At 32.0% G+C, this 25,361-nt stretch overlaps 2 protein-coding genes across 3 annotated transcripts; one reads left to right on the top strand and one right to left on the bottom strand.

Moving 5' to 3' along the window:
• The first annotated feature begins 520 nt into the window (after positions 1-520).
• LOC132741436 (ras-related protein Rab-22A-like) lies at positions 521-9,881 on the top strand. 2 transcript variants are annotated; one of them, XM_060729593.1, is made up of 7 exons: positions 521-711; positions 1,754-1,850; positions 2,600-2,669; positions 3,482-3,575; positions 4,042-4,071; positions 5,471-5,596; positions 6,173-9,881. In XM_060729593.1, exons 1-7 carry the CDS (start codon positions 669-671, stop codon positions 6,364-6,366), a joined length of 654 nt encoding a protein of 217 aa, XP_060585576.1. In that variant the 5' UTR covers positions 521-668; the 3' UTR covers positions 6,367-9,881. The 2 variants fall into 2 exon arrangements, with proteins under 2 accessions (XP_060585576.1, XP_060585577.1); XM_060729594.1 differs by lacking the exon at positions 521-711 and adding an exon at positions 945-969.
• Positions 9,882-12,618: 2,737 nt separating this feature from the next.
• On the bottom strand, positions 12,619-23,039 carry LOC132741439 (small ribosomal subunit protein eS27). The gene is made up of 4 exons (XM_060729596.1): positions 22,890-23,039; positions 15,422-15,530; positions 14,063-14,173; positions 12,619-12,873 (listed from the first exon to the last, which is right to left on the bottom strand). Exons 1-4 carry the CDS (start codon positions 22,893-22,895, stop codon positions 12,845-12,847), a joined length of 255 nt encoding a protein of 84 aa, XP_060585579.1. The 5' UTR covers positions 22,896-23,039; the 3' UTR covers positions 12,619-12,844.
• Between the last annotated feature and the right edge of the window lie 2,322 nt (positions 23,040-25,361).

Below are 25,361 nucleotides of genomic sequence, written 5' to 3'. Positions count from 1 at the left end.
ACTGAAATTTGTGACTAATTTCTCTATATACTGTTTAGTTTATACAGCCTATGAAAACAATTAATCTCCTTTTTAATATTAAAGAGGGTATTTTACGATACGTATGAATATGAATTATTTAATATTTATAGCTTTGTAAATATTAAAAAAATGTACAAAATGCCTGGGCTTGAAACAAAAATTCGAAAATCTGGAGATTAAGACACTAAAATATGCGATAAAAGCTAGTAAAAAGATAATGTAGATCTAAGTTAGAAATAACATTATTTAATTCTTCAGTAAAGGGTTAGTTGAGTATGTAGATGAACGTGTTTTGAGCTATATTTACCCAAATACTCGGAATGTGACGGAAAGGGCCTTAAAGTGGCGGTAACGAGTAATAAGGGTTTTGCATATTTACATAGTTATCAAAATGTAAAATGTACGATGAAAACATTATGATATATTTCGAATCATTTTGTCCCTCTATTTTAAACTGATAATGAGTCACCTCATTTGTTCATTGAAAGTAGATCTACCAATAGTTTCGAAGTGTCACGTGATAACAAAATGGTGGATAAACTAACTTCCGTGTTACGCTCCAAATCATAAACTTTGTAAATATCTTTGAATTGCGCACAAAAATTCATGTATTCACAACTAAACAAAGAATAGAATAATAGGCTATCATGAAATCATTAGAAGCGAAAGTTGTTGTACTCGGATCTCAAGGTATTTTTCTTCTTTTTTTACTAAGAATAAGATTTTATTATTAGAAACTAATTTTAATAACTGTTTTTATGTGTTGATGACGTAACGATCAGCTGTTAATTACTAATATTGGATAGACTTTAGAATATGTCCGCAGCTATTTTTAACACACAACTATTTCTACAATATTCATCAATTTATGTTTCTCTAAACATCACTCAGATTAATTCTACATGTAGGTTAAGAATTAGGGTTAGTGTTATTGGTTAGGATTAAAGGGTTAGGTTTATAACAAATGAATTTTGCTGTGGCCAGATTCTAAAAGTTCTCCCTAATATTAGTTATATGTTGCCTACTCAGAAATTATAGCTTTAATCGTGTCCGTTTTTAACCTGCACTGTATATATTCCTATTTTACTCTTTCTTTCCCTCTTGCACATTAACCTGCCAGGAAACTTTTAGTTAGTTCAAGGTGGCCATATATTGGAAGAAGAAGAAGATAAGATTTCTCTTGTTAACATAAAAAAGATACTGGTAGTTATGATGTCATACATGGTGATACTAGTGGTTATGATGTCATACATGGTGATACTGGTGGTTATGATGGCATATCTGGTGATACTGGTAGTTATGATGTCATTTATGGTGATGCTGATAGTTATGATGTCATACATGGTGATACTGGTAGTTATGATGTCATACATGGTGATACTGGTAGTAATGATGTCATACATGGTGATACTGGTAGTTATGATGTCATTCATGGTGATACTGGAAGTAATGATGTCATACATGGTGATACTGGTTGTTATGATGTCATACATGGTGATACTGGAAGTAATGATGTCATACATGGTGATACTGGTAGTTATGATGTCATACATGGTGATACTGGTAGTTATGATGTCATACATTTATTGGACTGTTCCGATTTCAAAGATTGTGCTGAATCTAAAACACAAACCGATGATGTTATTGGTTAACTTAAACTATTTTATAATTTTTCATAATCTTACAAAAAGAATAGATCTATATATTTTAATTCCTTGATATTGTTATTCAGGTGTTGGTAAAACAAGTGTTGTAATCAGGTATGTTGGTGGAATGTTCAGTAAAGCTGTGAGTCCAACAATTGGGGCCTCATTCTTTACCTATAAACTGTAAGTACTTATGAGGTCTATACAGAGTCAGATATACATGTACCTAAGCTGTCATTGATAGAGACAATATCGATGTAGCCTTGCCTTGTTATTTTTCTGTCAATCAATAATCCATACACTTTTGAAAAAATCAATAATTTGGATTAATTATTTAAATGTCTATAAATTATGAAAATTCACTTAAAACATATTCAAAAGCAGGTGGCCATGTCTAACACTAAGTCGTTGCTACATATTAGACACATTTGTTAGCAGTAATAACAAAAAATGATAAGAAAAAAATCATGCAAAGGACATTTATAAACAGGACAGAACATTGATAGGAATGGAACATGTATTTTATTAAGATCATTCAAACTGGTATGAAAGTTAATTATATTCAAGAAATTATCAATATATTGGTGTATCGCTCATATTTGTCATCGGGATCCGATATTGACATATCCTCAATATGCTTTGAATTGAATCAATGACAGCTCTACTTCTGATACATGATTTCTTTATTCTCAGTTTTCATTAATGTACATTAATAATAAATTTCTCATATATGTGTTTTGGGAATATTTTTCTTTCCTTTGCTTTTGAAATGAATAATAATTTTTTAAGGAAACAAATTAAATTGTATTTATTTATTAAAACCACAATTTACATAATGTCAGGATTAAATTTCATTTTATGACAAAATCTTTAATTCATATTGAATATGAAAAGGACATAAATTAAATTTGTCAATTTAAAAATTGTTTCAGAAATGTAGACAATTATAGAGTTAAACTTCAAGTATGGGACACGGCTGGCCAAGAAAGGTTTCGCTCAATGGTACGTATAAAAAAATAACCTTGTAATATTTTAATCACTAGTTTTTCTATACATTTCAACTCCATTTTTTGGGGAAAGTTCTTCTTTTGTGACAGATAATTGTGCCTGGAAAAAAAAATACAAAGGGGCTAATGAGTTCTTCCATGGCCAATACACAGGTAGCTTGAAAGTCAAAATATGACTTTGACTGAAGTGTCAGTGGGACTTAAAATCCAACAAATATTTTTATTGGACTGTCTGTATCTAGATCTGTATTGGACTGTTGGACTGTGAACTTAGAAGTTTACAGGACTTATAATCAATCTAAAATCTATATTTGTCTATTTTTATCTAGATCTGTCTTGGACTGTCTGTATCTTGATTTTTATTGGACTGTCTGTATTGGACTATCAATAGAAAGATTTATATTGAACTTTCCATATCTAGATCAATATTGGACTACCTGTATCAAAATCTGTATTGCACTGTGTATATCTAGAGCATAAGACTGTCTCTATTTAGATCTATATTGGATTATCTGTATTGAGCTATCTAGATCTAGTTTTGTCTGTCTTTTTCTTCATCATTATTGGACTACCAGAATCAAAATCTATATTGGTCTGTCTGTATATATATCTATATTGGGCTGTCCATATCTAGAGGTATATTTAATTGTCTATATTAAACTGTATTAATTTAGATTGCACTGTGTAATTAAATCTATATTGGACTGTGTACAGTATATCTAGGTCTATATTGGACTGTCTCGTTCTATATTAGCATTGGACTGTGTGTATCTAAATCTACATGTATATTATGATGATTATTTTCAGGCCCCAATGTACTACAGAAAAGCAAATGCTGCCATGTTGATATATGATATTACATCTTCAGATACATTTTATGATATTAAAGACTGGGTCAGTGGTAAGTAGTTAAGATAAATTGAGGCAGGGGACCATGTGCTTCAGGTGTATTTCCATATCAGAAAAAAAGTAAATTAAAAATTGACTTTCTTGAGTATAAATATATCTACTAATATTCATTGTATAAACACATTCTTTGGGAAATCATTGTTTACCTTCCACTTTTGCAAACTTAGTTTACAGAAATTTATTAGAATTTATTTTAGTATGATTGTTTATGTTGAAAATTATAAATTATAGACACATTCTAGAATCCATTCCTGGAATTTAAACCAATACTGAGCCATTACAGCACAGGTAAACAACAGCTATTGTCTCTAACAATGCATTGTTTTGTCCCAGTTAAAACATGGACAAATCCATTTAAGATATTTAGAGTTGTCAAGATTAAGTGAAATTTGTTTATTCTGAACTACAATATTTCATTATGATATATTTTATTTGTAAAATCAATTCTTTTTTTTCAGAACTTAAAAGGAATGTTGACACACCTATAAGTAAGTTTAAATTAGAAATTATGTTCAATAAGTAAAAATATAAATAAAAAGTTACAGAGCAAAATATTATTATAGGTATTTGTTTGTTTTGCATTTAAGATCAGGATATATTTCATAGAGTGAATGCCAGATGTCAGTAACAGTAACATGTTGGAAACATAAGTGTGATCTATGATATAGTAACATGTCTGGTTGGTAACATAATTACAATCTATGTTACAGTAATGTGTCTGATTGGTAACATAATTATGACTAACGTTACAGTAACGTGTCTGGTTGGTAACATAATTATAATCTACGTTACAGTAACATGTCTGGTTGGTAACATAATTATGCTCTATGTTACAGTTACATGTCTGGTTGGTAACATAATTATGATTTACGTTACAGTAACATGTCTGGTTGGTAACATAATTATGATCTATGTTACAGTTGCATGTCTAGTTGGTAACATAATTATGCTCTATGTTACAGTAACATGTCTGGTTGGTAACATAATTATGATCTATGTTACAGTTGCATGTCTAGTTGGTAACATAATTATGCTCTATGTTACAGTAACATGTCTGGTTGGTAACATAATTATGATTTACGTTACAGTAACATGTCTGGTTGGTGACATAATTATGATCTATGTTACAGTAACATGTCTGGTTGGTGACATAATTATGATCTGTGTTACAGTAAAATGTCTGGTTGGTAACATAATTATGATCTGTGTTACAGTAACGTGTCTGGTTGGTAACATAATTATGATCTAAGTTACAGTAAAATGTCTGGTTGGTAACATAATTATGATCTACATTACAGTAACATGTCTGGTTGGTAACATAATTATGATTTACGTTACAGTAACGTGTCTGGTTGGTAACATAATTATGATCTATGTTACAGTAGCATGTCTGGTTGGTAACATAATTATGATTTACGTTACAAGTTACATGTCTGGTTGGTAACATAATTATGATCTGTGTTACAGTAACATGTCTGGTTGGTAACATAATTATGATCTGTGTTACAGTAAAATGTCTGGTTGGTAACATAATTATGATCTGTGTTACAGTAATGTGTCTGGTTGGTAACATAATTATGATCTAAGTTACAGTAAAATGTCTGGTTGGTAACATAATTATGATCTACATTACAGTAACATGTCTGGTTGGTAACATAATTATGATTTATGTTACAGTAACGTGTCTGGTTGGTAACATAATTATGATCTATGTTACAGTAACATGTCTGGTTGGTAACATAATTATGATCTGTGTTACAGTAAAATGTCTGGTTGGTAACATAATTATGATCTATGTTACAGTAAAATGTCTGGTTGGTAACATAATTATGATCTACGTTACTTTAAAACTTCTGGTTGGTAACATAATTATGATCTACATTACAGTAACTTGTCTGGTTGGTAACAAGTGTGATCTACAGGATGGTAGACAGGTGAAGGAGGAAGATGCCAAAGATTATGCTGATTCTATAGATTCTCTATTCTACGAAACATCTGCCTTGAAAAATACAGGTATTTGTGCTCCATTTAGTTTGAACATATAAATTTATTTAAGCAAACAAGTTCTGGCAACTGATATTAATCACTTCTAAGTACGCTTCCTGGAACCAGCCAGTACTGGTGTCTTATGAGGAAACATGGTTGTAACTTGATTAGGACTCAAACCCATAATCACTGAGAGACACCTTAACCACTAGGCCACTGCTCACCTTGTTTTGTGAGCTAGCATACAAAATGTCAGTGGTTCTTGCTTCTTCCTGAAATAATGTACATGGGGGCACCTGAGGTCTTCCTTCACCATATGACCTGTATTATGTTGGTGAGACTTCAAACCCAACAAAGAAAAAGAAACAATTTAGTTGTGATCGGCCCATTATTATACGTTTAATTAACATTTTAGAAGTGTTATATATATTATGTATATATAGTTAAGTATATATATAACAACAGTTATAGGACGTACTGTACATATGATAATTATAAAGACACAATACATAAGATATATGAACAAAACGATTTATACATGTCAGTATATTTCCATCATGTATATCATTATGTTAATTTATATAATTATTATATAAATTTCAGGAATTGAGGAAGCATTTTTAGAGGTAGCTAAAAGACTGATCAAATTATATGAAACTTCGCCAGGGTCGGGACTACAGTCTCACAGTCCCGAAAATTCTCCAGAGAAAAATGATGAAAGGATTCATATAGAACCGCCCTCTAGACATAAAGGACCGCCTCCAAGTGAACAGAACCAGTCCAAATGTGCCTGCTAGTGTAGTTAAACTCCACATTAGTGAAACCAGTCTAATTTTTTTAGTGTTTGCATATCTGCTTGTGTATATGGGACCCAAAAGGTCACATGGATCAACCAGTCTAAAGTTAAGAAAAAACAAGATATTTTATTGGTTAATTTTGAGAAGATATTTTAAATTAACCAATGGTTGAAGCTCATTTCATCAGACTGATTCAAATTCATATATCATTAAGTTTGGTCATTAAGAAATTTTGTCATTAAGACATTGTTTTAGTTACTATTTTAACCATATTGACAATTATACAGGCACTATAAATATTCATATATTTGGTTAAACAACTACACTGTCTGGGAATAATAATTGAGTGTCTTGCCATAAATATTGAGTGTCTGGCTTTAGTGTTTGGCAATTGATATCAAGTGTTTGGTAATCATGTCTTGACTTTGATGATATCAAGAGTTATGCAATTGAAAATGATAAAATTATCATTTATTAGGGGACATTCAAAATAATAAGTGCTCATTAAATAGTGAACACAGCAGACCAAAGTGCTGACTTAATAGCAAACAGGGCAGACCACGTTATCTGAGGTTGCATAGGTAGATACTGCAGCCACCAGTAGGTTAAGAGTTAATTGATCTTGCAAGTTCATGTGCCTTTTTGAAAATGTCTTTAAGTGAGCATGTTGGTGAATGTGGGTGAATGTGTGTGTATGTGGGTGAATGTGTGTAAATTGTAATAATGTTTTTTTTGTGTGTTTTAGCATTGTAGTTTTAATGTTCAAAGTGTGTTGTTTAGTTTAGTTATAAAGATTTTGTTAAAGTAATTGTACAAGTTATTGCATGTTACTGTTATTTATATTTTTGCTGCTCATCTGGTGCAAGTACATGTATGTGTATATAAGCTGCAATGTACATATAAGCTAAAGACATTATACATGTATATAGGGTGAGAAATATAATGAATATTTATTTTTAGACACATTTTGAAATTTGATCAGTCAAAATATTATTTTGTGTTCAATAGTGATAGTCAGCATTTATTTTTTCCAGTTTAAATGGAAATTAAAATACTATTTTTTTGTCACAGTTTAAATGTAACATATCTAGTAGATCTATTATCTCTGATTTTAAATCACGTACTATTCTCCAATGTATATTTAAACAATGTTAGGAATATTAGATTTGTGTCTTTTGAGAAGGCTGTTCAGCTAAGTTACGGAACAGAACATAACTTAGATTGAGACTTATATTGTCTATTTGCAAATAAACAGAACATAAAAACATGCATGTATTTACAAATGTTTAAGGGTCAGTTTAGCCCCAGAAATGCTTTTATTTTTCGAAAGCGTTATATTCTTTGTGTCCCGTTATAGTATGAAAAAAAGTTACTCATTGGTCATTTACCTGAATCAGCACTTAATTACTTCTTTTGCTTTTCTAGCAATAATTAAAAGTTACAATGATTTAGTATTTTGTATTGAAGTCAAAATACGACTTTGTCTACTTTGTGCTTCTTTTATGACAAATTAAAATTATTTCACATTCAACCCTATTTTCTACTGGTAATTAACATAATTATGTTATACACTAAAACCGATATCTAAACATTACTGGTGGACTCGTTTTTGCTCTTTCAAAAGAAGGGAAAATTTTAATTTTTTTTCCGAGGCTTGGTGTGCCTTTAACACAATCTTGCATTATCTGAAATAAGTTTAAAGCTACAGTTAAATAGTTCATGTATTTATAATACAGCTTGTTCTTGTACGGTCATACTTTATGATTTAAAAATATTGTATGAAAGGAATAAATTTTTGGAATATTAACATAATGATTTAGTAAGAAAAATAATAAAAAAACTGCATTCCTGCATTAAAAACTGATGAATCCCTCAGGATTTATATAATCTTTTGTCCTGTGGAATCAGGCTTTAAATGTGTCTTTATGCTTCTGCAGATGTTGTAAATAGACAAAAAAGAAGCATTGACCCTATATTCTGTCTACAAATATGAAGTGCCATAACATATGATAACAAAAAGTGTTGAATTGTTCTTCTTCCATTTTAAATTACCTGCCTTGCAAATTATTTAAAGGACTCCACTGAGGTTTTTTGGCATTATGAGACTAAATATATTTTTTTATTAATATTCCCTCTCATGGGTCTTGATATACCAATTAATTATAGCTTGTGTGCAAGATTTTAAGATTATTTGCTCACTCCATTTTTTCAGACTAATTATTCTAATTGTGAAAAATGACCCAAAAATTCCCTCAAGCCAGGCTTAAAACAGCACAAAAATATGAATGTTAATTCATTTTCAGTACTATGTCTATTTCTTAATTATCTTTTGTATATCCTTCCTACTTTAAGTGCCCAGCTGATCTATGTAAGAAATTCAATTTTTATGTTTTTACACTTTTTGACATCAGTAGAGTTCCTTTAATATATCATCCTAATATATATGCGATATGCTTCTGTTAAATCATTGATATTATTTTCAAGTATTCCAGTGAAATTATTGTATATTGTTTGACTATTAGATATTCAAGAGATTTTTTTCTTCAACTTTTGTTTCCATATTCAGTACACAATAATCAGCACTTTTCTATGGTGGCTGATTTGGTACGCCTTTTGTCTTGTCATCCTGTCGCTGGCGTATGGCACTTTGCCATGTTGTCGCTAGCGCCAAGTAGACACACTTAAATGTACCAAATCAGCCACAATACTTTTCAGTCCTGAATAAAATAGCTACTGTGACCTACTGAATAAATAAATATCTTGTTATTTGACAGCACATGCCAGTAAGCATTACTAAACTTCCCTGACCTTATAAAAAAATATCTTGTTATTTGACAGCACATGCCAGTAAGCATTACTAAACTTCCCTGACCTTATAAAAAATATCTTGTTATTTGACAGCACATGCCAGTAAGCATTACTAAACTTCCCTGACCTTATAAAAAATATCTTGTTATTTGACAGCACATGCCAGTAAGCATTACTAAACTTCCCTGACCTTATAACAAATATCTTGTTATTTGACAGCACATGCCAGTAAGCATTACTAAGCTTCTTGACCTTATAAAAAAAAAATTATCTTGTTATTAAATGACAGCACATGCCAGTAACAATAGCATTACTATTTATTTGCATAGGGAACTTATTCTTTCTGAGCAATGTTATGTGTTTGCAGGATATTCAAAGAAATACTGTGATGTAAGCAAAGGTTGTGAGATTTAATCAGGGTTTTGTATAGATTTCTGTGATTTTATTTTCCCTCTCTCTCCCTCTCTCTTCACCTTAGTTCAAATAACTGGCGAGCATTTCACTAACATTCCATCAGTTTTGCGTGTCTTTTTATGTAAATTTAGACTTGCGCAACACGTAAATTTACGTTGGTTGCATTTCACTAAATAGAATGTGCAATTTACGCCAGTCATAAATGAGCGTAACTTTACGTTTAAACTTATGCAAATGCGTGGCTAAGAAAGTTTAGTGAAGCGCAAATAAATACGAAGTTCTGCTTACGCAAACTGTTACCATAAATTTTTTTATCTGTTAATACTCACTAGTGGCTTTATTAGTACTCATTATATCAAATGTATTCATCAAACTAATGCTTGCAGTTCGCGGTTTACAAATGTATTCTTCTTTTTCTCTCATTACAAACCAACTACGCCCATCATAAAAATCAGCAAAATGTTTTAGTCTTGATTGTATCAGTGTTTATGATGGTTATCATCTCACCCATCAAAATTTCATATGAGCTGCGTCACGACAAAACCAACATAGTGCGTTTGCGACCAGCATGGATCCAGACCAGCCTGCGCATCCGCACCGTCTGATCAGGATCCATGCTGTTCGCTTACCAACTCTATTACAAGTAGAGAAACTGACAGCATACAGCATGGATCCTGATCACTATGTTGGTTTTGTTGTGACGCGGCTCATATAATTGATAGCCGTATCATAAAATACTTTTTTTTAATAAGTAACATAAAATACTTAATTAATAAACCAAAGGGCAACCTTTGTAAGAGGCTCTCATTATAGCATTAGTTGCAAATCTTTATAAAGGAAGACTTTGCAATAAATATAAGAACACTTCTTGCCAGTAAGCAAAAATTTTGCTCTGCAGAGCACCTGTAAATCAACATACCCCGGTAATTGATAATTTTATCACCCCAAGGTCAGCAGAAATATAACTCATTTGAGCATTTTTATAACAAGGTTATACTTATTTACTTCATTTATTTTGCTTCATTAACATATTTAGTTAAAATTGTTATGTAACTTTTAAGCTTATGAAAAAATGAATAAAAATATAGATAAAATCTGTAGTATTTGTGTTTTCATTAATCACTCCATACTCCTATGGAGACAATCATTATTCATAATAACCTCCGACTGAAATACTTCTACAACTTTGTATTAGATGTTAACAAAAACAGACAGTGTAATCTTTGATAATGTCGAACAATAATGACCTGACACTTAAGGAATATACAGACAACAGGGTCAAATGCAAAAGTGCCAGGTCAATGTTGTTGGACAATTATAAATGTGCGAGTGTACTGTCCTAAGATGATAATTTGGTCTTAACGGTACATGGGAAAGTCGAAAAACGGGGTTATCTGGATTATTATCCGATATCGTAAAAGTAAACACTTACATATACTATATAGCATTATTCTTACAGAATCGTTTGTGTATTACCGTTATGGCTCTCTCGGTAGGTCGGAGTAATTGTAACTATTAGTGTTTTGTACCCATAGGTTCGAACCCCACTTAGTGTCATTTTATAACCACAATTTTTCTTCTTACTCTGTTTTTTTATCATTATTCTTTATTTATTTTTCGATTTCCTTTTTGTTTTCTTCTTATAATATATATTTTATAGTATATATTTTTTTATTTCCATTCTATTTTCTTTTTGTATTTTTTGATCGCAGTGTACTAAAATATTCGATATCATATTCATGTATGTATATGAAAAATCCGGTCAAACTTGTTTTCTGAACAATTAGCTGTTCTGAGGTAAAAAAAAATGTGTCGTACCAGTAGTCGAACTTCTGCCTGTACGGGTAAAACACATTACTGACACGGTTGCTCTACCTATTGCGCTAACAAGACATATGATGACATGTACTTTTATTTTCATTTTTATAGGATGTGGCATTGATCTGCCTAACCTATTTTTCGCATTGTTATTGGTCTTTGTTATGTAAACAAAGGCTCAAGTTATCATCCTAGGACAGTATTATCTGTGGATCTGACATCCAAACGAAAATAAAGTCTATTTTTGTAAAATTACGATTGAAAATATGTCCGATAATCATAATCAATTTAAAACCAATTTATTGCCAACTTCCGAACCAGTGCCATTTGCAATTGGATGGTCAAGTGGTTAACATATCAGTCTAGTTTATAGTAGTAATTTATCAAGCTCCAGCTGCATTGGTTCAAACACTATCAGTGGCAAACCATCGTTTCCTTGCAAAAAAAAAGCTTTACATTTGTTGCATCAGTACTGGTTGGATCTAGGAATAGTTTGTTTGTTGAATAGATTCAAGTGTTTATTAGCTTCATACACAATTGGAACAATTGAAAAGTAAACCTGGAAAAAACCAACTGGTGCTTTTAACACTGGGTCTGGTAAGCAAATCAGTCGCACTAATATTGTTGTATAACCCTGTATGTCCAGTCACCTAAGGTTTCATTTCACAGCATCTTTTGACAGTAAACTTTTAGCACATTCAATTTAATCTTTTTTTGAAGAGATAGTTGCACTAATTAGTCACATGACTAAATTACAGCCAAGCAGAGATCTCCCTGTAAATTATTTTAAGCACCAGCACACATGCACTAGTCACATAATCAAGTATTTTACATAAACAGCCTATATATGTTTTTTTAAAAGATTATAGTATATAGTCCATATAGAACATAAAAAAGTTTGTTTTAAGAACCTGTGCACCAGCATGCAGAACCAGTATAACTACCAAACTTATGTAAGCTAACTGAACAGCTTCCTTAAATGAAGGAATAATTTAAACTTAAACCATGAAAAATGAGTAATTTGTTGTAGTCCATTTGTATTGCAGTGCTATTTTGTGTATTGAAGTTATCTCCCCTCTTGAAGCCAGAATCTAACCCAGTACAAAATATCTCAGAATCTAGTTTTCGCACATCAAAACATATCGACTAGTGATTTGGTTATCAGCAACCTTACCAATAAAGCCCTTCACAATATATCAACACAAACACAGGTTATCATGTAGATGACTGATTTAATGGTATTTTAAATAATGATATTAAGAAAAGAAAAATATTTTTGACTGAAACCAGTCTGTCACAATGAAATCTGTAACACAGTCTATCAGGATGACAAAAAGAGAACCAGTCTAACACAATGAAAACTGTAGCACAGTCTATCACAATATAACCATTGTAATCAATCCTCTACACGCTTTTTTTTTCTTTCTTCATTGTCTGTTTAGTGTTGCTTTCGTCTGAATGAACAGCCTGTAAATCACAAATAATAGAAATATTTTTAGGCAATCAAAAAAAACCAAACAACATTTGTTTGCCATTGTACTACCAGCTACTTTTCCTGTCTAGGTAGATATGTATGTTTTTTTATTAATAATATTCATACATGTGAACTCTTCCACTTTTACAGTGTTTATTCTAGGATTCGAAAACCAGGGGGGATTTTTATCGAAAAGTGAGAATTTATAACATTTGTCTTTCTCTACGTAAAAATTTCCCCTTCTCTGAAAAAATAGGGGGGAATTCTAAAAAATATTGGGTGAATCCCCCCATCGCTCCTCCTAAAATAGACACTGCTTTTAGCAGTCTGCTGCCATATTTTCAAAGTTTTTACATAAAATAAGGGGTATTTTCAAAAGAAAACTCCCTCCTTTCGATATCGTGGTTTATTACCAAAGTTAACTTCATTTACATCCGAGCAAAAAATGTTCATCTTGATTTAACATGCGTTATCTTCATTTTCCATTTAAGCTATAAACAATATATATAAATATATAATACATTAAGCAGGACATTTTCTAATAATTACATTTGTTTCATGGACAGAAAGTCGTGGTATTTTTTCATCAGTCTCAATATTAATTGCTTAGGTCATTTGCCATTTATAGTTGTATATTAACTTTATTTGCAGTTTAAGGTAATGACAACTATTCTTAGAGCTTTCAAGTTTTCAGCTACTAAGCAATGCATCTGTAATCGTCCGGGGATTAAATGATTTGATGAAATGTTGACATTTTACTATGAAAATTAGTCTTTGTTTGTTTGGGTTTTACGTCACATGGACACAGTATAGGTCATATTAGTCAGTATTATTGTCTAAGGAATAGTAATAATCTCGGCCGATGGGCATACTGCATGTATTTCTCCAGAAACTTCAATGACTCTAGATCGTAGGGCTAACCAGGATTTTTTTCCAGGATTTTGGGAGCATGACCCATACCCATGGAATTGGGAATTCTAGCCATGTTTTGTTCAAAGAATCAAAATTGGGAAAACAAAAAAATTTGCATTGATTACATGAATGCAAAGAATCGTGGTCTAGGATGGCTATTTTCAATTGGGAATATGACTGAAAACGGCTATAAAATAAGCCTAACCCAATCTGAATCATTGGCAGACACAGCTTAACTGCATATTTTACTTGTAAGAAAAGAGATTTTACCTTCTGTAAGCCTGGCCTTTCCTCCAGTAGGCTGACATAAGACTGTACTACAGCCGACACACAAAACCACTGTCTGTGCATGACTGAAAACTGTGGTTATTTTGTAACAGCCTGAAAAATGAACAGAGATATTGTAAACAATGAATTCTTTCTCAAATTTTATTTTTATTTTGCCTTATAGAATAGATTAGGTTATTCATATTTTTGAAGTGTCTATTCTAGGAGGGGAATGGTGGGATTCACTGATATTTTTTAGAATTCCCCCACCCCCCATTTTTTCAGAGGCAGGGAAAAATTTTACATAGAGAAAGAAAGAAAAAGATCAACAAATGTAATAAATTCTCACTTTTCGATAAAAATCCCCCCTCTTTATAGACGCTGTATTAACTATTATTATTTATTTATACTTTGGTTATCTTAAATAAAACACCATACAATGAAAGACAGCTCTTCCTATTATTCAATGCTTCATATAAAAGACCCTGGAATGTAGGGGAGTAAACCTGAACAAAATGCTTCTCAAATAGTGACCTACAATTGCGATCAAAGACACATGCTGTTTCAAGAATGCCCACAGTGATAGTATAAATTTGTGTGTAACAAGCAGTCTTAGTAAAACAAGAGCCTGGATAAAGTGCCCTCGACCATTCTCAGTGCTTGGCAGTGATTAAATGAGCATTACTCTGTAAGAACTATAGAGTTACTGTTCCTGCATTTCATTTCTGATTTTTAAGAATATGTATGCAGCTAAACTTTAGTTGTCTTTAATTGAGTGGACATGTTCAATTTGTGATCTCTGCAATATTGATGAATGCTACAGAATGTAAGTCATAACTTTTGGAAACTTAAATTTTATTTTAATATCTAGATTACAGTTAGAATTGTTACATGTAGGGGTGTCCCGTTTTTTATCTGTTTAAACGGATACAGTCAGTTTTAACTATTTTCAGCTTAAAACCAGTTAGAAAATTCAATAACTAATAACTAGGTTAGTATCTAACAGAGGCAAAAAGTTTTTAACTGATTCTAAATATTGCCTTTTTTTACAACAAGATATGACAATTTGTCTGTATTTAAGTTGTACTCAACAATGTATTTTTTCCCCTGATCTGATTGAATACGGTACATTGGTGCAACCCTAACGAAAATAGTTACTCCATATTCCGATATGTATCGTAATCAATTTAAGTACAACAAAATACAAACAAAATATCATATCTTGTCATAAGGAAACAAAGTTAATTTCAAAAATGTAAGGATTTTATTAGAGTATGGTCAAAGCTATAATTAGGTCGCCATTTAAATGGTTAGCACTTTTTCTAACCCTGACACCGCTAGTTATGTCTAGACTTTCCTCACCTGGACACTTAACGTCCATGAAGTAGCTGTTTGGGCTCTGGACCAATCTCTTCAACTTGCATTTCCTCTTCTCTTCCTCTGCACTAGGATGAAGTAAATCTTTAGCTAACTGTAAAATGTAGAGAAATAAATTCAGGATTAACGCATTCAGCTGAAAAACTGCACTGAATACTGTAAAAATTCAAATATAAATGCCCCACTTCAACTTGTCGTCTTGTATAGAAACTCAGTGTTCATGAATGTTTTCCTTGAAATTTTAATAAGAAAATTGGTAAAATTTGAGAACATCTTGAGATCCTAGTAGGCTACAATAAGGGAAATACGAAAATTTTAGAAACAGACAAAACTGTCAATTGTCTGTCAAGCATAAGATCGATAGATGTTGATATATATGTAAACTTAAGAGTAATCAGTGTTTCTTTCAGAGCATGGTTGTTTTTTTTTTGGCGAACAAACTTTGTATTTTCGGCCATGATGCAATGAAATTCATTCAGTTCATATTTAGTGAGGCAAGAATTTGTAGTCACCATTTTACTCAATTAAAGTCGGATATACAGACTATAAACTGTCATCAGTTTAAAATGTGCTGAATGTTCTGACCCATTTTAATCATACATGTGAACTTTTTTCCATGATCAAGAGGGAGATTTTTCTTCAAAAAGAGGGAGATTTTAGAATTTGCAATGAACAAAGAAGGAAGTTCTGACATCAAAAAGAGGGAGATTTCTTTAATTTGTGAAAATACCCCTTATTTTAAGAAAAATCTTTGAAAATATGCCTGCAGAAAGAGGGAGTCTCCCACTTAAAGTGGGAGAGTTCACATGTATGTTTAATTGGTAATGAAATTAACCTTGTCCTTTGTCCAGCATTTAGTCTTGTTTCAAACACTTCTTTTCATATAATAATTGCATATATTCAAAGCATCCAGACAAAATTATTTATTGTTGTCATATTCAGAAAAATTTGGGGGAATGAAAAATCAAGTAAGCCATTTTAAATTAATTTTGAGCTTTCATGAACAAAAGTAAAATAGAAATTTATTCCTGTGAACAAAAAAGTTTAAACTGTCACATATTTAAATAATTTTATTGAATTAAATTATACAGCCGATAAACAAATGGCAGCAGGCCATCACTTTAAGCTCAAAATCTGATTGTCTAACTGAATGCATACGTTTAAAGAAGTCAAGTTTCAAATAAAATATTTTTGTATGAAATATTTGCCAGCATGTACAAATATTTCTTTCATTCAAAAATTTGGAATCAATCTGTAAAGCACTTTACTTAAACTGTATGGTGGATAGGCAAAAATAGATTGTTGTTTTGAGTTTTATTAACTCCAGTGTTGCATCAAGGCCACGCGATTGCGCGATTTGCCCATTTTTTTATGCAGATCGCGCATTTAAATGAAGTCAATGCGCGACAAGTCGCGCATCTGACAATCTTTTCAACTTAATTCAGTTTATCTACATTGTATCTTGAACGCTTCAGCCATGTTTGTTTTCACTTGTGGTTTTGACTAAAATACATACTGAATCACGTGTAGCAGCTGACTGACTGGGTCATCTCATGTGTGTTTTGTAGTATTCGTCAATACTTTATTTTTTCTACTTCGGTTTTTGAGTGGACGATAGCTGTCAAAAATGCCTAAATGTAAAATAAATTAATTCTTTTCGGTACGTCATATTGTAAGGTTGTATGTCCCCCACATTTTTTTCAAATCCCCCACATTTTTCAGTTGAGTGGGGGACAATCCCCCATAATTTTGAAATTCTAGATGCAACACTGTAACTCTGAGATTTGTTATCAATGATTGTGCTGAAAACTACTTGTATGAATACAAACATTTTTAAACACAAACATGAAATACCCCTCCAACTATCACAGATATGTGGACATAACTGTACTCTATATTTAGCTCCATGCAACTATATGCAGGTCAAACTGGTGTATTCCTAGCTTAACAGGGCTCATCCTGGGGGGAAATTTTAGGGAGAAGTGACGACCTCGCGAAAATTAGGGAGAAGGGAAACAACCCAATGTGTATGCATTAACATGCATGGCTATACATCCTTTAATTATAATATAAACACAATTAACATCACTTATAATATTTCTCCAGTTTATTAATTAATAGTAGTATTAATTAAAAGTAGATTAATTATTTAGTTGTAGATCAGGCAATTGCATCTAAATGTTTTTGAGCTGCAAATATGAATATAAAAAATTATTTTTGATATCTATTGATCAGTTATTTATAAGCTTTCTCTAAATATGTGTTTATTTATTTTCATGTACATTTTTTTATAATAATGTGTAAGAAAAGGTATGATGATAAAATCAATTTCATATTTGTTACTTTACTTTCCTCACCTTTAAAAGAAGATGAAGTCACATTGGATATTGATTAATAATATCTGTTCTATTCTGTTCTGGGAACAGCAATTTCTCTCTAAGTCCTGAACGTTGTAATGTCACATTTATATGCATATAATTATGCTTATAAAACAATTTTCAAACATCAAAGAATATGTAAAATATGTACTGCAAACATTTGTGCACATTATATTTGATCACTAAAATTACATACATTCATTTCTTATTGAAAAATTTGACTGAGAAATTGTAGAAAATTAATTTCTAATTACCTCCCTTTATTTTCATGTAATGTTAAATTCGGTAATATCTTTACAGTATAAATAATGCTTTTTAAAATTTACAATATTGATAAATCTTAATCTGAGCGTCATATTTACGAATTTATTTTGAAACAATACGAACACTTCTTTCCAGTTATATACACGTTACATGATATACGACCGATATGTAGTCAAGCCGCGATGTCTTCCCCACGTGCGTAAACTTTGGCATTTCTACAAAGAGAACAATGCCAAACACCCCTACTGTCTACAACATACCAATCGCAAGGTTTTTGCGAATTGGCTTTCTTAAATTTTCGCGTAGGTGTAACTATCAGAATCAGTAACTTTCTTACTGCTCGGTTTCGGCATTTCGCCTTGTAGCCATGACATGAGCGACATAACAATTTTACAGTAAAAATTGATGTTAACAGACTGAAATCATTCAAAACTATGATTAAGTTTTTAATCTGGTCGCTGATCATTAATGAAATTGATTATTTTTAATTGACTAACAGTTTTGTGATAGCCGTGAAAAATCCACCGCACATCGCCTTTACTCGGGTTAAAAACCCACAATCGAAGTGCATCGTGTATATCAATATCAATTAGGGAAGATTGCACTTGTTTAGATAATCGGGGAAAAAACAATTTATAATTATCGCCAAATCCCGTATTAAACTCGCAAAACTATCACACAATTATACCGTTTCGGGCCGATGCTCTCATTATTTACTGTTTAGAGTAGGCGGTCTATCGCTTCGCTTACAGGTAGAAGGGTAGTATAAAGCGACGCTCTGATTGGGTAATGATAATTAGCGGTCGTCATATGGGCGGATACAATCTCTGCTCTTTACATCGCTAAGTAATTACTATTTGGGAATTAAGATTTTATCGGCGATGTTGACTTCTCTTTGATCAATCGGAAGAGCGAAATTGGAATATACACGGCGAAGTTTTCGCCTGAATCGCCCTTCCGGATGAGCCCTGCTTAAGGTCTTCAGCGTACCCGTTTATATACTATGACATGACGTGAACACTGAAGATAACCCCATAGGGAAGTCCACCAATAATCGTGCCAGGAACCTGACACGCTCGTATTTATTCATCGAACATGCCATGAAGTAAAGTGAAGCATACCTTGATAAAACTATATATAATCTGTTGATAAGGCAATGATGGACAAATAAAAATCTTATTACGAACATAAACTACCTAATAGTTTCAGACAGGTAAAAATTTCGGCACTTGGCCGCCATATTGCCAAAATGATTGACCACGTGATTACGAGATTGACCTTTATGAACCCATGTGCCTCAAATATTTCTATAAATTACTTTTTTTTAAGATATTGAAAAGGGTGATTTACTGACTTTTATTTTCAATAAAATCATATTTAAGTACTTAAAAATTAATGAAAATAAATAAAAACATTATCTTGAATAAAAATATCGAAATCATGTCAACAAAATGTTCTAAATATAGTACACGACTCTATTCAAATCTGTTCCCGCGAATGACGTCATACGAGGTCTCGCGTGGCACCTGAATGTCATGGCCGACTGTAGTCGGCGTAAATTGATGTTTTACAGTTAAATAGGCAATTTTAATGACAGTATTACTATTTTGATACTTTAATTGGTATAGAACGATATTAAAATAATTGTTTTATCGTAAAATGCACAAGAATTGATTGGGTCAAGTGTAGTCCAATATATTAGACGTTACAGGCTTGTTATAGTTTTATGTTGGTCAAGCCTGACGTCTAATAGTTATTGCTCAAAAACGCGTAGCATTTTGAAAAATTAAAAAAATGTCTGTTGACTTGCCTTTCAAGCTTTATTCAAAAGCTTATCTTCTGTTCTTTCAATTGCATGGTCTATCATTAACAAAAAGTTTCAAACAATTTACTTATCAATTAAAAATAAAATATAAATATCAATCTATTTCGCTCATCGGCCATATTGGTTAAGTAAAGCGTTTTACAGATTGATTCCAATTTTTTGAACGGAAAAATATTTTCGAACACACTGACGGTGCATGGGCAATTATTTCGTTGAAAAAATATTCCGTTAGAAACTTCTGGACTCATTTATAAATAATGCTTGCATTTGAATTAGCCAATCAGATTTCGCGCACTGTATGGCGGCCATTTGTATATCGGCTGTACATGGAATTTAATTAAATGAGAGGATTTAATTATGACTTTTCGGGTGTGACATTTCAATTATTTTGTTAAAAGGTATTTAATTTTTAGTTTTGTTCATAAATAGTTCAAAATTTATGTAAATACACGCTCTTTTAATTGTTTAAATGCATTAGATCTAAATCGATGTCTAATGTCAATTTTTTTGCTACACGATTTTGCAAAGATCTGTTAAGACCTAACGTAACATGGAAAATGAAAAATGTAAAATATCAGATTAATGAATGATAAATATGAAATAGGTTACGTATATAGGTCACAGGGGGCCCACACAGTGTTTGGATGGTATATACTGCTTGATAGTGACCTTAAAATGAGATTTTAGTCATAACCTTATAATATGTATATAAATATAGACAAGGGGCATTACTCGGTAAATAGAGAATTTTCGATCACCCACAATTTCATGAGAGATTTTCCTCTAATTTAATAAAAAAAATCCACATACTATACTGTATTGCATAGCTTATTCAATCAACAATTGATAAACACCAACTCTATTTTGATTCCCTTAGCCCATTTTAAGAAATTTATTCAAAACCGTTCACTTCTGTCACAAAATTGCTTAGTCGTACGAGATGTCGCAACACCAAATTCTACGGGTAAAATATCAATTTTAAACGGGGGAGGTACAAATAAACGCATGCAAACAATAACACAACATAGTTTCTATTACTTACCTGCGCAAATAGTCGTGAAGCGCTCTATATTCGTCTGTTTCGAACGAAATCTTCAAATCAGTGCAGAAATCTGCTTCGGCGAATACATGTTGGAAATTCTGGTCATGGTGTATGGAAACCTTTCATTGGTTGTTGTTATAAACAAAGTTCCTACCGAACCAATGAAAGGTCTCGATTCACCGGCTGGTCACGTGACCGGGGTTTCCCCAAGATGTCTACGTCGAAGCAGATTTCTGCTCTGATTTGAAGATTTCGTTCGAAACAGACGAATATAGAGCGCTTCACGACTATTTGCGCAGGTTAGTAATAGAAACTATGTTGTGTTATTGTTTGCATGCGTTTATTTGTACCTCCCGCTTTTAAAATTGATATTTTACCCGTGGAATTTGGTGTTGCGACATCTCGTACGACTAAGCAATTTTGTGACAGAAGTGAACGGTTTTGAATAAATTTCTTAAAATGGGCTAAGGGAATCAAAATAGAGTTAGTGTTTATCAATTGTGGATTATATAAGCTATGCAACGCAGTATAGTTTTTGGATTTTTTTTATTTAATTAGTGGAAAATCTCGCATGAATTTGAGGGTGATCGAAAATTCTCTATTTACCGAGTAATGCCCCTTGTCTATATTTATATACATATTATAAGGTTATGACTAAAATCTCATTTTAAGGTCACTATCAAGCAGTATATACCATCCAAACACTGTGTGGGCCCCCTGTGATATAGGTCTTATAATTAGGACTAGGTCAAGTGTATTTGCAAGTGAAAAACAAGAATAAATCAACTTATGTTATTCTGGTTAGGTTTCGTAACGGGTCTAATCCAAAACTTTAATGCCGCATCAGATGAAAAACAAAAATATTAAATAGCGGCTTATAAAGTTTTGGAAGCCAGAACTAGTGTATTCCTTATGTCGGAAAAGAGTCAACTCGGCCCTATACCAACTCGGCACGGGTCAACTCGGCCCACTTTACAAAAATATATAGGCCTATAACGTATTTACTTTGCTTTGCATGTTGTAAAGGTAAATGAATAATAAGAAATATCTTATTATTATTATATAATTATGCATTGTACCTCTGCGGAAATAAAGTATATTTAGAAAGAAAAGTAATTTATTTGTCTTGCAGATTCGATAAAATTGATATAGACACAGGCACGATTATCGAACCTGGAAAGAAAAAATATGAACAGATTGATAAAATAACTTCATATTTTTTCTTCCCAGGTTCGATACTTGTGCCTGTGAATATAGATATAATATAAATGTGTTTCCTTAGATGCATTTTGTTTGTAAAGTAATTTTCAAAAAAATATGAAACAAAAACGTGTTTACTTAACAGCATATAAGCTTCTAATTAATTTCAGGTGGTCACTAATCAAATTTGAATGAATGAGTCAATCATAATTATCACCTAATTAATCGGTATCTTTAACAAACATACACATTGATTGATAATAATAGCCCGTGACAATAGGAGTCCATTGATGTCCTTTACCCATTTTTAAAAGTGGGCCGAGTTGACCCGTGCCGAGTTGGAATAGGGCCGAGCTGACTCGGGGGCCGAGTATGTTTTAGGGCCGAGCTGACCCGGATTCCCTTATGTCAGGTCAGTGCAAATTTTTCATCAAGCTATCTATCCGATGCCTATCTATCCATTTAAAATAGATCTATATATTTAACGTGCTACAACTATTTCTGCATGACAATACATTGAATATGAAAACATACGCCTTGAAAATATAGCTGATGATCTGACGTAGATCTCAGTGAATTTGACATTTCCGAAAAATAAAGTTTTAAACATCCCATTTAGGTAAAACTGAGCACGTTTCGATAAATTCCGTAACGGCAATGACATTGGCCAATACAATATTCATCTCTTCCTTCTAAAATAAAGAAACTGCCGTATATTTTAGTTAAAATATCACCAATACTTACGGGCATGTTGATTTGGTTTGTGATCCGATTAGAAAAGGAAGTTCAACGGGGTTTGCACGTGGTAAATCAGAAAATAATTCTGGTCGGGTTCACAGAATTTCACATATAAAGTAGAGACTGCTGTTACTAAATATAGAACTATTCTATGTTGTACTTACTAAATTCATTGCGCAACAGCTTGCAACCCCATTTATTTTCGACCTTATTGAATATTTATTTTCTCCATTATTGCACAACTTACTGGCAATGTAAAAGTCAAGCATTTTATGGTACCCAATAAATAAAAACTAAATAGTCTGTGTTTATCGCATTTTGGCGCCATATTTAACATGAAACCGAAAATGCATTTCTAGGATTCTCCACTATTTAAAGCTCAGGGCTTGCAGCAACAAAATAATAATTAATACTTAGATAATTAATTGTTATTAATTATTGTCAACATACAATAAAATTTGAACTGAACCTAAAATATCTGCATAAATATCTTCTAACTGTAGTTAGTTAGCATATTTTTACTTGCATTTCTGCCCAGGTCCGATACTCGTGCCTGTGAAAGACCCAGCTGGGATATATATTAGATTTCGTTTATTTTCATAGATTAGGGCCACCAACGAGTTCAACGAGTTCAATGAATTCAGTAATGAACTTACACGAATTAATATCACATACCCAAAATAAAGACCATTTAAAGTGAAAAAGAGTCATTTCATTGACGCGCCTGTATAGTATTAATTAATACAACGCTAACATTTAGCGTCTTTACTCTATGTTTGTATATTGAAACGCTAATGACGTCATGTCAAAATATATGCACGGTCGTGCAATACCATTTTACGGAGTCGTAAAAATGCACGAGTGTGTGATAAACGGCTTTATCACACACTCCGTAAAAATGCGACTCCGTAAAAATGGTATTGCACGGCCGCGTGCATATATTTTGACGTGACGTCGTACAAACATGGTGTAAAGACGCGCTAAATGTTTAGCGTTTATACTATAGGCGCGTCAATGAAAAATGACTCTTATTTCACTTTAAACGGTCTTTATTTTGGGTATGTGATAAATTAAATATTTAAATTCGTGTAAGTTCATTTCTGAATTTATTGCACTCGTTTGAATAAAATAGTATTATGCTCGCCAATAAATTCAGTATTGAATTTATACACTCATTCAATTTCCTCTATATTTATTACACTCATGCGCCGCGGTTCATGTTGATAAACATGTATATTTAGCTTCATTGCTCTATGATATAAATCATCTATATTTCCCCAAACTGCTCATAGATCTACCATGAAATGTTTTTTCAATGGTTTTTTTCTCTCAATATCTTTTATGTATATCTACGTATTTGCAGTGTATACTTACAGAAAAGTACTCTCTTAGTTAGTGTGACAATATAGCTGCAATGTTCTAATGTGGATTTGGTCACCATGGTCACAGAGCTATATTTAAAATATGTAATAAAAGTCTCTGCTTTGGTTAACATGTGGAAATCGCGCAAAGTGTAATTTGAAAGATGCAACTACTGGTGGTTTATATAAATAAATAATATATAGTTGTTTGATTTCGTTTCAAAGTACGTACGTTAGAACGACTCAAACTTTTCAAATGTTTGTTGGAAGATTATTCCATATTTGTAGCGCTGATGGAAGTCGACTTTAAATAAAGTTCCGTTCTTCTGGCTATTGTAGTGAAATCACTATTAAATAAATAGTATTTCTTAACAAATATAAATAATTTTCAAACCGCGAACGCCGTCTCAGCAGATAGTAAAATATAGTTGCGCTTACAATATATATTTCGGTAATAACTAAAAAATATGTTGTTTTTTTCTTTTATATATATACAAACTAACGGTAGGATGTGCGTCTGTCTGAAAGCTGGCACACATGTATGTCTGTTTTCCTTTCTCTTTAAAACTGATACGGATCCAGTTACCACTCGAGCTGCTTCGTAGCAAAAGGGGAATAAGTAGGTTATAAATTATAATGATATTTTGTTTTGAATTGTCTCCCTTCCCTACAATTATATTGGAATTGTATTTAATTTTCAAAAATATTCTTTTCTGTTTGACACACAGCATTTTTTTTAATATACAGTATGTATTTCAAGTAAACCAATAATGTAATGGGAAGCTGCTTCAAAAGATTTGTTATAGGTATAAAACACTAGGGGCATCTTCATGTGGTTCAACGACAAATGTATCGATTTAAAAGATATGCTGGTTTTCGATAAAACGTATGCTAGTTAAACTCCCTAATTAGGACTATATGGAACGGTAATTTGAACAACTGAGTTGTTGTTATTTTTTTTATTTTTAAAATATGAACATTATTGGTGAAGATCGAAATTCTATTTTTTTATAATTTTTTTTTATTAGAAATTTTGGTTGCCGTGGGCTCAGGTGTTCAACATGAGGATAAAGAAAAAGACTAAAAATAAGCTCAAAACACTTCATAATAAAGCAAT

The sequence above is a fragment of the Ruditapes philippinarum genome, unplaced genomic scaffold (genome assembly GCF_026571515.1).
Source record: "Ruditapes philippinarum isolate M1 unplaced genomic scaffold, ASM2657151v2 ctg4215_1_1_1_1, whole genome shotgun sequence".
Taxonomy (NCBI): Eukaryota; Metazoa; Mollusca; class Bivalvia; order Venerida; family Veneridae; genus Ruditapes; species Ruditapes philippinarum.
The sequence above is the reverse complement of the archived record's forward strand: the minus strand, read 5'-3'. Positions and strand labels throughout refer to the sequence as shown.